Source organism: Panthera leo, chromosome D1, assembly GCF_018350215.1.
Source record: "Panthera leo isolate Ple1 chromosome D1, P.leo_Ple1_pat1.1, whole genome shotgun sequence".
In the NCBI taxonomy this organism is placed as follows: domain Eukaryota; kingdom Metazoa; phylum Chordata; class Mammalia; order Carnivora; family Felidae; genus Panthera; species Panthera leo.
The window spans coordinates 68,888,803-68,906,916 of record NC_056688.1 but is presented as its reverse complement, the minus strand read 5'-3'; the positions used below and the strand labels follow the sequence as shown (position 1 = coordinate 68,906,916).

Here is an 18,114-nt window from a genome sequence, read left to right as displayed (position 1 = left end):
CTTAAGCATTGAGAGGCATGTTTTGAATGCATGGAAAAGGCTAAACTATAATCATTGGCTGAAGTCTAATCCCTCTTGCAATCCCAATAAATGAAAACTAAATATCAGCAAATGGATGAATTTCGGAGAAACATCTGTGTTCCATTACAGAATGGCTGGCAACAATGGTGTTGACATACTCTGTGTTACCAGTTATTTCCTCTTGGATTTGCCGAGACTGGAGGATTCCTTCTCGTTTCTGAAACAGGGGTGGGGAGAAGGGTTGGGAGGCAGAGAGAAAAATATGCTTTAGAAAAATACAAAAAAAAAACAAAAAAACAAAAAAAACACCCACCCAAAACTGATTAGCGTTCCTGATATTGAGAAAGTCACTGCTGTTCAAGAAATGAACCGGAGAGGAGATACTACCAGAGGCAAAAGGAGGCCCCAGATTTCTGGGACTGGACCATACCATTCATACTTAAGAGCAATTAGTGTTTATTCCAAACAAGTTGGCCGTTTCTTGGATGGTGAATCTTTTCTTTCTTTATTGGAAGACATTTTGCTGGAAGCAAACTGTTTGCCTCCCGGAGTAATCCACAGTAAACCAAATGGAAATGAAGGCCTAGGGCGTGTCTGCCCTCCAGCTGGGGCCACGGAGGGAAGCAGAGAAACACATTTAACAGTGGGGCTGGCTGGGGTGGAGGACGGAGGCCAACTTGGAAAATTTAAACAGGGGGAGAGTTTTTGTTTTTGTTTTTAATGGATAAATAGGGGAGCTTTTCACTAAGCAGTACAGTTCTCAGGTGACTAGCTTATTCTCTGAGAAAAGGATAAGCACTTTGGAGGCTCCCACACCTACCCATCTGCCCATCCGCCCACTCATCCATCTGTCCATCAGTCCACCCATCATCTGTCTGCCTCCTCCCATCAATCTAGCCTCTTTCTTCTTTATTTCATGAACTGGCGTTTTCTCTGTACAAGAACCTCTGTTGGATAAGAGCGAATACTATGGAACGTCTGACATAATTTCTGACCTTGAGGAACTTAGAGAACAATGGGGTAGATGAAATAGGTATGTGAGAAAGATTTCCAAGAAACAGTACCAGTGTTTGTGCCTGATGGGGTGGCTCAACGGCTCAATGATTACAGTAGGACCCCCCTTTCACTCTCAGAAGTGTCGTGTGTAACCAATTATGCAGTGGTCCCATGCAGACAGAAGTGCTGACGGGAGCAGGCACGTTCAGCTGGGATGGTCAGGGAACCCTTCCAAAGGGCGGGGGTCCTCAAGCTGGAACTTGACAGGATGCAGAGGAGAGGGCATTCCAGCAGAAGGGATGGCCCCAGCAAAAAGGCAGAGGCAGGAGAGCACCACTGGAACAGAGCCACTAATGGTGGCTGCCATTAGTGGGACGATGGCTGCCATTAGTTGATGGGGAGTCAACTGAGTGCCAGTTTGAAATTTAAACCCCGTTGTGTGGGCATGAGAGCCAGTGAAAGAGTGTCAGGGCTCAGGAAGACCTTTTTTTTTTTTTTTTTTTTTTTTTAATAATGTTTATTTTTGAGACAGACAGAGTCAGAGCACAAGCAGGGGAGGGACAGAGAGAGAGAGGGAGACACAGAATCCAAAGCAGGCTCCAGGCTCTGAGCTGTCAGCACAGAGCCCAACACAGGGCTTGAACCCACAAACTGTGAGATCATGATCTGAGCTGAAGTCGGATGCTTAACCGACTGAGCCACCCAGGCACCCTCAGGAAGACCTTCTGATAGGTGTGGAGAGGGAGATTCATTAGACCAGGTCTCTGTAGTCAGTTCCCAGGCACAATGAGGACAGCAGTCTGGGGATGGCAAGCACCTGTCACATCGTTCATCTTTTTTTTTTTTTAATTTTTTTTTAACGTTTTATTTATTTTTGAGTCAGAGAGAGACAGAGCATGAACGGGGGAGGGGCAGAGAGAGAGGGAGACACAGAATCGGAAGCAGGCTCTAGGCTCTGAGCCATCAGCCCAGAGCCCGACACGGGGCTCGAACTCATGGACCGCGAGATCGTGACCTGAGCTGAAGTCGGACGCTTAACCGACTGAGCCACCCAGGCGCCCCAAGTTCATCTTTTACAAAGGCAGAGAAGAGTGTCAAAAAGGAGCCTACAACTGTTAGTGTTTCAGCTGAAACCTGCCTTCTTGCCCTCTTGCCCAAACTTCTAGAACCTTCTCTTCTATTCCTAAGAGCCACAGAAACTAGTGTCCTTGCAAAATACTTTTATCGAAGGAAAGGTAGAGCTGGATAAAGGTCAACAGTGTATCTGCACTAGATTTGGAAGAATGGGTTATCAAAGTGAAAAAGGTAAAAAGGAAAAATAAAGATATAATTTAAAAGGGATCCAGGGACGCCTGGGTGGCTTAGCTGGTTAAGCATCTGACTTCAGCTCAAGTCATGGTCTCATAGTCTATGAGTTCAAGCCCCGTGTTGGGCTCTGTGCTGACAGCTCAGAGCCTGGAGCCTGCTTTGGATTCTGTGTCTCCCTCTCTCTGCCCCTCCTCTGCTCATGCTCTGTCTCTGTCTCAAAAACAAACAAACAATAAAAAAAATTTTTTTAAGGGATCCGGTAAGGATAAATCAAGGGCCTTTCCCATTTCAGCTTCAACAAATGTGTAATTTTTACAAGGGGCTAATGGAATTTGTGTCCTGATCTTGTAAGGCTCTTCACAGACATAAAAACTCATCTTCAACTTCATGCAGAATTCAGTGCTTTTGTACAGAATAGAAAGGAAATCTGGGTGAAATAATCCCTCACACAGCACCTAGATTCACCTCGATCTGTTATTTGTTGCCTCGAGGACTCTTTCTGTGGTTGGGTCGGTGACTTCTGGCTAATTCTGAGTCCTGCTTCTGTGCCTGTTTAACTTAACAAAGCAAAACACCCCATAAAACCTGACATGCAGGTTTTTATGTACCTTGTCCTGTTTTCCACCCTCCTGCTCACAGAACTGTCCACAGAGACATTACACTGACAACAGCCTTCTGATGGGCCTAGAACTGAGCTTAAAATAAGGCTTGAGACATGGGCTTGCAGTAACCCCTGTTCCAAAACAGGGGTCCCCCCCACCCCAATCTTGAATCAGCGTTTTAAAAAATATACTGAAATTAATTTATACATGAGTGGTGAAAATAATATAATAGAGATGGCTTGGATTCACCAGTAAGATGCTTGTACCAGGTTGCTCTGGGATGGGCGACATATCCATGGCAGACATAAAACGCTTGCCGCAGCTGACTGCTCGATCCATGAGGCCAATTAGTCCTTTTAGCTGCACTTAGTGTCTAAACCACACACATGCTCACCGCCTGTGGCCCTCTGATCGCCCTCTCCTTGGTGTAGTCTTGTCTCCTGGCAGGCAGGGCCAACGTGACTATTTCTACTACATTTCCTTGACGTTTAGCAAGGGAGATACCCAGAAGGCATGGAAGAAATACTTTATCACCAGGGCACGGCCGAGCAGCCGACTGAAGAACACCTTCACATCTTCCTCCCCTCCACCGACATCCGATCCCTGAAAGCTCAGCTTCTGTCCGAGAAACTTGGCCTGGTGGGGTCAGGCCAAGCCTACCAGCCCTCAAGGCTCTTTCTCACCAAGGGGTGGTAGAACCGCCATATTGTTCTCTATTCCAGAACGCTGGATAACCAGTGAGCTGCTTAGAAGGGGCGTTCTCCCTTGCAGCATGTTTATTTGAAAAGAACAGAAACAAGCAAACAGAATGCTGACCTTTCCTAAATGGGCATAAAGTTGGAAAATAAAATTGAATTTGAGTATGTAATAGGGTTAGGAGCAGAGTGAGATAGTCACAGGGAGAGAGCACACTCTCGCCGTGGAAATTACACAGCCATATGCGAATGGAAATTCCATCCGACAATCTGGAAAGGGTGACTTGAGATCCCAGCCATGCTTCTCTGGGCAGGTGAAAAGCAGCCATGCCCTCCGTATAGGCATGGCCAGTCAGGGGTTCTCTCTCTCTCTCTCTCTCTCTCTCTCTCTCTCTCTCTCTCTCTCTCTCTCTCTCACACACACACACACACACACACACACACACACACACCCCTTCACATGCACAGGTTATCTGTCTCTTCCCAATATCTGTCCCTCATTTGTTTAACCAAAAAATGATTCTCCCTGGCTTGCAGGGCACACCCATGCATACACAGGGGATACACCTTTTCTCCTGACCCCACTGCACACACCTCACATTCATACGTCACACCCTCAAATACATAGCACACAGACACCCTCTTTACGAAAACCTGCAAACCCCACGGACAAGCCCCACACAAGGCTAGCCCATACTCAAGTACACGCTCTTCCACCCACTGCACATGTGACTGACTGCTGCCCACGTGCATCACAGGGCACACGCATGCGCCTCCCAACACACAGCACATCAAGGACACTCAGCAACCATTCCACCTGTATCCGGCTACCCGGCATGCTGTAGCTCCTGTATGAACTCAGCCTCCGTGCCTCTTTAAGGGCGCAGATGTTTGTAGTGCTGTCTTACCTGGACCACAACCACTTGGATGGAGACATGATCTGGGAGTCGGATCGGTGCCCGGAAATACTGGGACAGAGCAACCAGCAGATGCAAAATGGCTACCAGGCTCTTGGCGTGAACAGCTGAAATAAAAGATGAATCAAAAATTAGAGAATCGTCTTCCAGGTTCTAGGCAAATAGAAGCAGATATTCAAAATGTAGCAGTACCACACCCAATGCACCTTTTATCGCCCCACTAAGGATCTCACAGGCCTTGCCCTTAGGTCCCCTCATTCTTGGCCAAGTCCCATGGAGCTATTTCTTGGGTCATGTTATTGCTGCATTTCCAATATAGTGCCTCTCCACTCTAATCCAGGTTTCCAGTAGGGACCCTGACAGCTGCTGAATTTTGACAAAAGATCAGCCCTCTGCCACCCCCCATGTTCTTGTTCATTCTATTTTAATAACCTTGTTCATTCATGTCTGCCCTGCATCATCTTTCCCTTCCCTCTTGACTCTGAACTCTTTGGGTTATCACCACTACCCTTGTCCCAGGGCTCTACCCAAAGCAAGTCCTCATTCAATAAACACTGAGTCAGGAACACTGGATCCTTTCCTTTGTTCAGGGCTTGCAGTCCCTCGAGGAAGGCATGAGACATCTAAAGGCCTTTGTTGCTCTTTGGAGTACCGTGTATGGCCAGCGTAGGCAATGCCCTTCGGGAAGAGCGGGGAAAGGATGTGTGCGACCCAGCTGGCTTCTATAGCTCCTGAGCAACGTGCTAGATGTTAAACCTATTTGTACTAGAGGAGGGTGGGCAGCTGGTGAGTTGTAGATTTCACAGATGAGAGGAGAAGACTGTAATGTAATGGGTACACACAGGGCCAGGCAGACTGGAGCTTCAGTTCTGACTTGACAAGCTCTATATCTACTGCCTCCATGACCTTGGATAGGCCATTCAAGGCCTCTGAGTCTCAATCTGCTAACCTTCACAAGTGGGGATAGTAGTACCTTTGCAGAAATACAAGTTGTAAGAATTCCCAGAAATAGTATAGACAAAGCTTCCAGCCCATAGCAGATGATGAAGAAGGGTTGATACTTTTTATTGCAACTTACGAGACGACACTTCACACCTACACAATTAAACCATGTCAACTTTCTCCTCATTCTGTCTCATAAAAGGAAAGCTTCGCCAGGTACCTTACATGCCTTCCCAGTCCTACCAGCCTCATGGGATCCTCCTTACAGGGAGGCATTTAAGGAAAGAACAACAACAAAAGTGCTCATTTTGTGTACTTAGCACAAACTGGGCCCATTATTAGGGTGTCATTCTGTCTTCCCTGGGACTGATGAGTCTGCTTTAACAGGAGCTTTAAGAAATCCCCAAGAAAAGGAAATGACTCAGACATTCCTTGGGAACTCATTAGGGTTACTTGTTATCACTGCTATTTGGAAGAAGGTTTTCCACCGCCAATGAGCAGCAGATGATCTGCTCCCATTTAGGTCTTCCAGAAGACATTGTCAATTCTGAGCTTTTGGGCATCGTCCAAAGTTTCACCCACAGTTACAGCCTCGGAGGAGGCTCCTGGCCCGGGAGTGACCTACCGACACGGTGTGCTTGCAGCCAGACAGAGGCATAATTGGGTTTGCTCTTCTGATCAGAGCTGCTGTACGTCAGTCCAGAGTCTGAGGGTTGTAAGGACATTTGCTAACTCTATCCTTTCTTCTTTTTTTTTTTCCATGTTTATTTTTGAGAGAGACAGAGTGAGAGCGGGGGAGGGGCAGAGAGAGCGACACACACACAGAATCCGAAGCAGGCTCCAGGCTCTGAGCTGTCAGCACAGAGCCCGACGCGGGGCTTGAACCCACGAACCGTGAGGTCATAACCTGAGCTGAAGTCGGCCGATTAACCGACTGAGCCTCCCAGGCGCCTCTCCCTTTTAATGACAAAACATAGTGCTAGAGAAGATGTGGTCAAAAAGGTTGTTCTTACCCACCAGTGACACTGTACTTCATCTTGACTGTTGTACTGAGCAGTATAGAGCTATTTTATAAGCACCATACAGATGCCAGTCTCTATTGAGGAGTGCTCGGTTCTCCTGGGAAGTTTTTCAAAAGAAATAATTATACAGTTTCTCTCTTCCTCTCTCTTTCTCTCTCTCACACACACACATGTGCAAAGATGTTAATTATTGTGTAATATAGTATTTAAAAATCTGGAAAACACTATAATAAGAGGATAGTTCAGACTGGTGGTTTTCAAGAACATTTTTTTATTAGGCAGAGAAACCCTTTGTTTAAAAGCCATTAGGCAAAACAGATGAAAAAAAGCACAAGTGTCCTGGTCCCCAAGGCCTAACTGCTACCCACAGCTGCTATTCTCTCCTCAGTGACGCCTGAGTTCTTCCTGGCAAATCACTAGGTTGGGCCAAGAATGGTTAATAATCACTGCTTTAATAAGTTATGGTATATCCACATAATGGAATAATTTCCACACACTGAAAATCACTGTTGAAACAGTGTAACTATAAATATTAATAGTGTAATGTTAAACAGAAATAATAGAAACAATGTAAAGATACACATTTATGGATATACATACATGTAAATACATATACATATATGTGTACACACACACACACACACACACACACACACACACGTTTGTGGCCAAGACTTGGAAAGGAATATTAAAAAAATGAAAATATGATAGTTTCCTATTTAAAAAATTTTTTAGAATAAAGGTATGTCATCTTTTTTCTTTTTAAAATTTCTTTAGTGTTTATTTATTTTTGAGAGAGAGAGAGAGAGAGCGCGCGCATGAACAGGGAAGGGGCAGAGAGGGAGACACAGAATCTGAAACAGGCTCCAGGCTCTGAGCTGTCAGCACAGAGCCCGACGCGGGGCTCGAACTCATGAACCGTGAGATCATGACCTGAGCCAAAGTCAGACGTTCAATCGACTGAGACACCCAGGCAACCCTCATCTTTTTAATTAAGAAAAATCCTAACAACCTTCATCTATTGGGGTCCCCTCATCATTGCTACGTTTGAGCTTATCTCCTGGTTTTCTCCCTGATGCCAGATAGAATCTAGGGATTCTGTGGTCCTGCCCTTGGGTCAGGATGGCAGTGTGCAGATTTAGAGGTGGGCCCAGGCTCTACTATATAAATTGGGCACTTAGCCATTGTGCCAGGAGCTGGTGGACATTTTCAAAGGAGCTGCTGAGTTAGGCATAGTCCTCCAAATAGGAGTTGTGGTGGAAATATCAACTGGTGTAATTTTTTTTGGAGACAATTTGACAATACGTATTATGACCTTAGAAATATACACACACGTTGGCCTTAGAATGCCACTCTTAGGTATTTGTACTAAAAAAGTATTATGGCTATCAGCAGACAGAACTCATCAGGCTACGTTGATAATAGTGGAAAAGTGGAAAACAATCTTAAAATCCATTATTCATTAGATAGATTATACTATAACCATACGATATTCTGCTACATAATATTAAAAGTGACAGAAGAATATTTAATGATCTGTGAAGATATACATCTTATAAACTGATCTCATCTTTGTAAAAAAAAATATGTAATTATGTATACACACATTTAATTTACTTATCTATTTCTTACACACACACTCACACTCGACCTGAAGGGAAACACTGCAGGTTGACAGTCCCTGTCTCTGGGTGGGCAGCTTAGAGGGACCACATGCGTAGGCTCAGTGCACAGGCTCCACGGCAAGACTCTCTTTCAGTTCTGGCTACACCCGTCACCACCCGTGTGACCTTGGACAAGGACACTCCTTCAGCAAATATTACTGTGTCTGGTATTTGCGAGTTGCTCTTCCACTTTCTGGGGATTCAGTAGTGAAGAAACAAAAATCCCTGACTTCTTAAAGCTTACATTCATTGTCTCTGAATCGCTCTCTGCCTCTATTTTCCCATCTGTAAAATGGGGATACTAGAATTCTTACCTCAGATGGTTGAGTGAGGATTACAAGGATGAAAATACGTAAACGGTTTAGAATAGTACAAAGCATACAGTAAGCACCATAGATATGTTAGCTGTTAATATTCAAATTTGTTTTCATTTTATAGCTTTTTAATCAGGAAAATTGTTGTGAATAAAGCAAGAAGAAAAGGTAGACCTCCCTAAAGCCCTAGATCAAGAGCCTTGGTAACTCACAGCTGTCCCTGCCACCTTCGTCCTGAGTGGAAAGATGACACGATATCTAGGAGCTAGAGAGAATAGCAGAGGGGAGGGACAGAACTTCTCTCCAGGAGTTGGACCCATCACATCCCTTATGGAAGAAACCATTCATGCTTGCAAACAGTCATCACAGGGATCTAGCCGCTGAGAGAATGATCCCTCCGGCCTAGTACTTCATCTCCGTTTTGGAAATCTATCTGACAGGAATAACTCGAGAGAAGCAAAAAGAGACCCAACCTAAGACATTTGACTTGGCCCCGACAGTAGCCAGTAGGTGAGCAAACATCCTAATAGGATCAACGTCAATGTAGGGTTTAAGATCCCTATGGGACTTTCTACCCAGTGAAATAGAAGCAGCCATCAAAAATAATGGCTACCTGGGATAGTGAATACATGGGATAATGAATCCTACATGGGAATATAGAAAATCTGATATAATATTAAGAGAAAATAACAAAACACAGGAGTGTGAGTAAACATTTGCATTGATGGGGACAGTAGTGGGCAAAAAATGAAAACAGCCAGATGAGAGTGGCAACATGGGTGATTATTTTACTCATACACATATCCCCATAACAAATGAAGGGTGTGCCTGGGTGGCTCATTCAGTTAAACGTCCGACTTCGGCTCAGGTCATGGTCTCACAGTTTGTGAGTTCGAGCCCCGCGTCGGGCTCTGTGCTGACAGCTTGGAGCCTGGAGCCTGCTTCAGATTCTGTGTCTCCCTCGCTCTCTGCCCCTCCCCCATCACACTCTGTCTCTGTCTCTCTCTCTCAAAAATAAATAAGCATTAAAAAAAGTTTTTTAAACAAATGAAGGTAAACACGAACCAAACAAATCATTAAAAACCACTAAAGACCATGGTCCTGAAGTGGCTTTAAAAAGTTCCATGCTGGGACGACTGGATGGTTCAGGATTTTGGCTCAGGATGGTTCTGGATTTTGGCTCAGGTTGTGATCTCGGGGAAATCCAGCCCCGCACTTCCTGCTCCATGCTGGGCATGAAGCCTGCTTGAGATTCTCTCTCTCCCTCTGCCCCCCCACACCCCCTCGCTGGTGCAAGTGCTCTGTTTCTCCTTCTCTCTCAAAAAAAAAAAAAAAAAAATTTCCATTCTATCTCAATCTTTCCGAAACTGGGTTCCCTGGTAAGTGAAAAGGTGTTTTGTTGGGAGGGGTGCATGGAGATGGTCCACATTCAGGGAGGAGGGAATAGGTTGAAACAAAACTAAGCAGGGGTCTTTATCAGAGGACTTTAATGCTCACGACTATTGTGGATTTCCGCAAGGTAGATGCAGTTCCCACACTAGTAATCAGGTGCCCTCCCCCCTCCCCCAACACTGTTAGCATTCCTGGCCTTTGGGCAGCAACCAGGACCCAGGGCATGGCCTCCCCTCTTCCTGGGTGTTTCTCTCCATCACACAGAGGTCGCCCTGTTTCAAGCACTGTGTGATGTGCACGCGAAGGTATGATTATGCTGAAGGAGGTACCTGTTGTCTCACCTCCAATGTCAGTTGCTAGAAACTTGCTGAAGAGGTTGGGTCTGGCAGCTACTGGGTCTCTAAGCTGAGGGATAAAGATATCCTTTTCCTTTTTTTTTTTTTACTGTTTATTTATTATTGAGAGACAGAGAGAGACACAGCAGGGGAGAGGCAGAGAGAGAGGGAGACACAGAATCCAAAGCAGGCTCCAGGCTCTGAGCTGTCAGCACGGAGCCCGATGCGGGGCTCGAACTCACAAACCGCGAGATCATGACCCGAGCTGAAGTCAGACGCTTAACCCACTGAGCCACCCAGGTGCCCCAAGATTTCCTTTTCTTTCCCAAGTTGGAAAGGTGGTTTTTTTGGGGGGAGGGGGAAGGTGTCCATTTTAAGTTGTTTAAACTGGATACGATTTTGTCTAGAACTTAACCCCTTAATACTTAAAAGCAGAGAACATGATCTAAATCATTTTATTCATCTGAATTCATATTTTCATCGATTACAAAGAACAAAACAACTCTGGACGCCCTCTGAGAAATCTGAGGTTGCCACTGGAGTCACCTGATCTGCTGATTCAAGGCTGATTCTGTTATGGACTCATCACGTCCATATTAGCCTGGCGGGCTCTTAAGGTAGCAAAAGAACAAGCAGTTTATAACTTTTGGAGATGCTCAAGCTACACTAGCCGCGCAACCCGAATTTGAAAATCCTGTTCCAGGGCCTGCGATGTCAGCACCAGACCTTTGCTCCTTCTGGAAAATGAGGGGCTGAGAGGAAGGGCATGGGCTTCAAAACAGAGCCAAGTCCTTGCTCCCCTGCTCCTCAGCTGCCTGAACGTAGGGATTTTGGCTTCTTGAAGCCTCTATGAGCTGGACACGTGGCTTTCTCAAAAGGTTGTACAGGGGCTTAGAAGTAGCTCAATCCGTAGTAGTCTCCTCTGCTCCCTAGCTCACGTGAACTTGCTACAAACGGCCTTTCACAGAAAAGCACACTGGCTTTGGACACTTTGTCATTTTCCCAGCAGCACAGAGGATAAGTTCTCTAAAGAAGGGCACATCTCACTCAATGATAAATGGGTTTGCACCCACCCGGGGGCCTGCCAGCGTCCTGGATGGCTTTGTGGGGAAACCCCAGGGTGGGGGCCACAGGGGACATTTAACCATTCCATCCTTTTTTGTAAAACTCACAGTCCACATTCCACTTGATGCTCCTGGGAGGAAGCTTCAGGGTTTCGTTGACCTTCTCCAGGACGGTCTGCAACTTTTGCTTCTGAGCAATCTCTGACTGGGTGACTTCAGCAACGTTCAGCTTCTCGCTCTCAAGTTTTTCTGGGGTGACAAGGGCGGGGGGAAAGAGAACAGCTGTTATCTCCGGCCACAGACACCCCTAACTCACACGCTCGTTCACTCGCTCCCATAAACACACATGCTCACACATTCACTCGCTCAGCAAGTATATACTGAGCACCTGCTCTGTGAGGGACACTGCTCTCCCTGCCTCATCTGATGTGTCACCAGTATTGAGAGAGCTGTGCGAGCTCAGAGCGGGGCATGTAGCCCATCCTGTCCTACCTGAACTCTTTCCCAGCATTCTGGATTTTTCCTTCTCTTCATCTTTGCCTTCTCCAAGCATACTCTGGGCCCCGACTGGAAAGGCTTGTGTGCCTCCCCTGGCACTCCTCTTCATTCAAGGCATTTTGTATGTGTCATGTGTAGGTATGTGTCACACTGAATCACATTTATCTGTTTTATTATTTTTTTTAATTTAAATTCAAGTTAGTTAACGTACAGCGCAGTCTTGGCTTCAGGAGTAGAACCCAGTGATTCCTGTCTTACATGTGACACCCCCTTAATGCCTATCACCCATTTAACCCATCCCCCACCCACCTCCCCTCCAGCCACCCTCAGTTTGTTCTCTGTATTTAACAGTCTCTTATGATTTGCCTTCCTCTGTTTTTATCTTATTTTGCCTTCCCTTCTGCTATGTTCATCTGTTTCGCTTCTTAAATTCCACATGAGTGAAATCATATATCTTTCTCTGACTTATTTTGCTTAGCATAATATATTCTAGTTCCATCCATGTTGTTGCAAATGGCAAGATTTCATTCTTTTTCATTGCCAAGTAGTATTCAGTTGTATATACATACACCCCATTTTCTTTATCCTTTCATCAATCGATGGACATTGGGCTCTTTCCATAATTTGGCTATTTTTTTAAAAGTTTATTTATTTGAGAGAGACAGAGACAGTGTGAGTAGGGGAGGTGCAGAGGGAGAGAGAGGGAGAGGGAGAGAGACAGAGAGAGAGAGAGAATCCCAAGCAGTCTCCATACCATCAGTGCAGAGCCTGACGCAGGGGTGAAACTCAGGAAACTGAGATCATGACCTGAGCCAAAACCAAGAGTTGGATGTTTAACCGACTGAGCCACCCAGGTGCTCCAATTTGGTTATTGTTGAGAGTGCTGCTATAAACATTGGGGTGCATGTGCCCCTTCGAATCAGCATTTTTGTATCCTTTGGGTAAATACCTAGCAGTGCAACTGCTGGGTAGTAGGGTAGTTCTATTTTTAATTCTTTGAGGAACCTCCACACTGTTTTCCAGAGCAGCTGCACCAGTTTGCATTCCCACCAACAGTGCAAGAGGGTTCCCCTTTCTCCACATCCTCGCCAACACCTGTTGTTTCCTGAGTTGTCAATTATAATCTTTCTGACAAATGTGAGGTGTTACCTCATTGTGGTTTTGATTTGTATGTCCCTAATGATGAGTGATGTTGAGCATTTTTTCATGTGTCTGTTAGCCATCTGGATGTCTTCTTTGGAAAAGTGTCTATTCGTGTCTTCTGTCCATTTCTTCACTGGATTATCTGTTTCTGGGGGGCCAGTTTGGTAAGTTCTTTATAGATTTTGGATACTAATCCTCTATCCATATGTCATTTGCAAATATCTTCTCCCATTCCATCGGTTGCCTTTTAGTTTTGTTGATGGTTTCCTTCACTGTGCTTTTTATCTTGATGAGATCCCAGTAGTTCCTATTAGCTTTTATTTCCCTTGCCGCCAGAGACATATCTGTTTTAAAGACCTTCTTTCCTTTTAAACCCACTGGAAATGTAACTTATTTGATGTGTCCCATTTCATGAATTTTAGGGCGCACTTTTTTGTTGTTGTTTTTCACTTTTTAACATCCCTGAAATAAGAGTGTCATAAAATGGATGGCACTCTATAATTGTTGTCAGCCAGGTGGAAGACAGGGGTTCTCATTGCTTCCACGTGTGTGCACTGCGTCCTACCTCTTCATAGTGTGGTCACTTCCATACCTTAATAAGCCTAGAAGAACACTTTCAAAAAGTAGGAAATAAAAATTCTAAGGAATTGGTAAGCTTTGAGTAATAGTAATTGACATGATTTTTTCTTTTTCTGAGTGGTACTTATAAAATGGTGTGTTTTAAAATCAATTGTTCTTGCATCCAATGGTATAACTTAATACTTAAAGGTCTACATTTTTATCTGTTAAAGAGAACAGCTTTGAGTTAAAGAATGGGAAGTATTATTTGCTGTTGGATTCACCGAATCTACTCTCCACAACCCATTCAAGATTGATAGAACGGACACTCCAAAATGTGTTTAAAATGTCTTTTCTCCACATTTTTAAGGAGCACCACACAAAAGAATTAAACCTACAGCAATGGTTTCCCCAATGCTTATAGTATTTATTTTTCTGCAGTTATATCTTATCCAGCTCAAATGTGCCTTGGGTAGTTATTTGAAGATGAGATTGTTCATTGGAGAATTTCTGCAGTTTTCTATGGATTTAAGAATTATTTCAGGGTTGGGGGGAGGGTGCCTGGGTGGCTTATTCGGTTAAGCGTCTGACTTCAGCTCAGGTCATGATCTCATGGTTTGTGGATGTGAGCCCTGCCTTGGGCTTTGTGCTGACAGCTCAGAGCCTGGAGCCTGCTTCGGATTCTGTGTCTCCCTCTCTCTCTGCCCCTCCCCTGCTCACGCTCTGTCTCTCAAAAATAAACAAACATTAAAAAAAAAAAAAAAAGAATTGTATCTGGGACACTTGGGTGACTCAGTCGGTTGAGCATCTGATTTCAGCTCAGGTCATGATCTTGCAGCTCGTGAGTTTGAGCCCCACATGGGGCTCTGAGCCAACATCTCAGAGTCTGGAGCCTGCTTCAGATTCTGTGTCCCAATCTCTCTCTGTCCCTCCACGGCTCATGCTCTTTCTCTCTCTCAAAAATAAATAAACGTTAAAAAAAGAAATTATTTTCTGCACCTGGATAGAATGAGCTCAAGCTATTTTCACCTCGAAGGCCCAAGTATTATCTTTCTCTTCTCTTTAGTTGCTTATGGCCATCACTTTTTTTTTTTAAGTTTATGTATTTTATTTTTGTGAGAGAAAGAGAGAGATCATGCATAAGTGGGGAAGGGGCCGAGAGAGGGAGAGAGAGCAAGAATCCCAAGCAGCCTCCATGCTGTCCGTGAGCCCGATGTAGGGCTCGATTTCACAACGAGTGAGATCATGACTTGAGCCAAAATCAACAGTGAGACTCTTAACCGGCTGAGCCACCCAAGTGCCCCAGGGCCATCATTCTTTATTTCTAAATGTCAGGGATTTAATAAGCCTATATTTATTTTTTATTTTTATTTTTTTATTAAATATAATTTATTGTCAACTTGGATTCCATACAACACCCAGTGCTGATCCCAACAGGTGCCCTCCTCAGTGCCCATCACCCACTTTCCCCTCTCCCCCACCCCCCAGCAACCCTCAGTTTGTTCTCAGTATTTATGAGTCTCTTAAAGACTTAAAGGGAGGGTTTGCCTCCCTCCCCCTCTGTAACTTCCCCCCCTTCCCCTCCCCCATGGTCTTCTGTTAAGTTTCTCAGGATCCACATATGAGTGAAAGCATACAGTATCTTTCTCTGCCTGACTTATTGCACTTAGCATAATACCCTCTAGTTCCATCCACATTGCTGCAAATGGCCAGATTTCATTCTTTCTCATTGCCAAGTAGTATTCCATTGTGTATATAAATCACAATTTCTTGATCCATTCGTCAGTTGATGGACAATTAGGCTCTTTCCATAACTTGGCTATTGTTGAAAGCGCTGCAATAAACATTGGGGTACAAGTGCCCCTCTGCATCAGCATTCCTGTATCCCTTGGGTAAATTCCTAGCAGTGCTATTGCTGGGTCATAGGGTAGATCTCTTTTTTATTTTTTGAGGAATCTCCACACTGTTTTCCAGAGCAATAAGCCTATATTTAAATGTCTTCCTCTTGATTGTTCATACTTGAAGAGATCACGTGCGCCTTTTCCATTGTTTGGGCCACAAATTCTTATCTTGGATCCTCTCCTACTGAAGAAATGACAAGTTGTTTGCATCTAATACTGCAATCACAGTTTGGGTAGTTTGGTAGAGGCTGCCCGAAGTGCTCGGTTAAGAAAATTTCTGCAGCTGTATCTTGGCTGAGAGGAAAAGATCACTGGGGACAGTGATGACAGTCTTGGGAGAGGGCTTGGGGAGAAGGAGAGGGGAGGAGACTGAGTACCCGCCTGCCCTGTTTTGTTACATCATGGCTTATAAGTTTTCATATTTATAACCTTCTGCTGACGTTGGACTTCTTAGGTCCCTGAGTCTGTTTGTTAACTCAAAAACTTTTTCTGCACTGTTGTCCATTCCGTTCTCATTTTTTAAAAATTGGATTTTATACATGACCTACTAGAATACTCATTTTTTTCTGTTTCTGCCAGTATTTTTTAATTGCCACAATGCTATTATAATGCCTTCTTAAAATTAAAAAAAAAGTTGTGTATTTTAGCATCTGGCATTGTTCAGGAGAAGACTTTCTATGGTTTATTTCTTTTGCATACTAATTTTTGAGAAAATGTAATTCTGCTTGACTTTTTTTCTACTTTAGTTTTTTTGGGTTGTTTTTTTTTTTTTTTTTTTTTTTGCTTTTAATTTTGTTGGATATTTTATTTTAGGCAATGGCATTGGTATTATGTGGATTTGAGTAGATAGAAGATCTTGAAGCAAACTTTGTTAACAGTTTTAGGTGTATTTCTATGCCATGCTCACATACACAATTACACAAACAGAAAGCATTCTCTCATTTTCTCCCTCAATGAAAGTGAGATTACTGTGTATATATTTTTCTGCCCACTCAAACATATATTATGAATACCTATGTCAATATATATGGATATAACTCATCTTTTGGGTACCTTTTGACCACCTTCACCCACTTTGCCCACCCCCCAATCCCCTGCCTCTGGCAGCCACCAATCTGGTCTCTGTATCTATGAGCTTATTTTTTTTAAATAAAGATTCAACATATAAGTATGACCATATAGTATTTCACTTAGCATAGTGTCCTCAAAGTCCATCTATGTTGTTGTAAATGGCAAGATTGCATTCTTTTTTTATGGCCAAATAATACTCCACTGTATAAATGTATATTCACTGTATTTTCTTTATCTGTTCATCCATTGATGGACACTTAGGTTGTTTTCATATTTGGCTATTGTAAATAATGCTGCAGTGAACAGAGGAGTGCACATATCTTTCAAGGTAGCATTTTCATTTTCTCTAGGAAAAACCACAAGTGGAATCACTGGGTCATATGGTATTTCCATTTTTAATTTTAAAATTTTTTTATTTTTGAGAGAGAGAGAGAGAATGTATGAGGAAGGGCAGAGAGGGAGGGAGACACAGAATCTGAAGCAGGTTCCAGGCTCGAGCTGTCAGCACAGAGCCCGACGTGGGGGCTCAAATCCATGAACCGTGAGATCATGACCCAAGCTGAAGTTGGATGCTTAACCAACTAAGCCACCCACGCACCCCGTCCATTTTCAGTTTTTTAAAGAACCCCCATACTGTTTTCCATAGTGGCTGCACCAATTTACATTCTTACCAAGAGAGCACAAGTGTTCCCTTTTTTCCATTTCCTTGCCAGTTTTGGTTATTTCTTGTCATTCTGATACTAGCCAATTCTGACTGGTGTGAGGTAATCTCTCATTGTGGTTTTGGTTTGCATTTCCCTGATGATAACTGATGTTGAGCATATTTTCATGTGTCTGTTGGCAATCTGAGTGTCTTCTTTGGAAAAGTGTCCATTCAGATCTGTGCATTTTTTAATTGTATTTTTTCATTTTCTTTTTGTCCTTTTCTCTCTCTTTCTTTTTTTCTTTCTTTCTTTCTTTCTTTCTTTCTTTCTTTCTTTCTTTCTTTCTTTCTTCTATTCAGTTTCATGAGTTCTTTATATATATTGGATATTAACGTCTTATCAGATATATGATTTGCACATATTTCCAAATCCCCATTTGGTAGGTTGCCTTTTCATTTTGTTACATCGTTTCAGGTCTTATGTTCAAGTCCTTAACCCATTTTGAGTTAGTGTTTGCATATGTTGTAAGATAGTGGTTCACTTTCAGTCTTTTGCATGTGGCTGTCCAGTTTTCCCAACAACACTTACTCCAGAAGCTGTATATTCTTGGGTCCTTTGTCTTAAATTAATTGGCTATATATGTGTGGCTTTATTTCTGGGCTCTCTATTCTGTTCCATTAACATATGTATCTGTTTTTATGCTCTACCGTAATGTTTTGACTACTAGAACTTTGGAATATAGTTTGAAATCAGGGAGCATGATGCCTCCAGCTTAGTCTTCTTTTTCCTAAGAAAAAAAAATTTTTTTTAAATGTTTATTTCTTTTTAAGAGAGAAACAAAACTCTCATGCTTAGAGCATGAGCAGGGGAGGAGCAGAGACAGAGGGAGACACAGAATCGAAATCAGGATCCAGGCTCTGAGCTGTCAGCACAGAGCCTGATGTGGAGCTTGAACCCAGGAACTGTGAGATCATGACCTGAACCAAAGTCAGATGCTCAGCTGACTGAGCCACTGAGGTACCCCTTC

General features: G+C 43.7%; 1 protein-coding gene across 1 annotated transcript in view; it reads right to left on the bottom strand.

Annotated features, from left to right (window-relative positions):
• PARVA (parvin alpha) overlaps positions 1–18,114 on the bottom strand; it is a 171,652-nt gene that overhangs the window by 20,316 nt on the left and 133,222 nt on the right. Inside the window, exons 5-7 of the mRNA XM_042904851.1 lie at positions 11,381–11,521; positions 4,531–4,646; positions 180–238 (exon numbers count right to left, since the gene is read on the bottom strand). Coding sequence (XP_042760785.1) covers positions 180–238; positions 4,531–4,646; positions 11,381–11,521 — 316 coding nt within the window. The remainder of the gene's footprint in view (positions 1–179; positions 239–4,530; positions 4,647–11,380; positions 11,522–18,114) is intronic.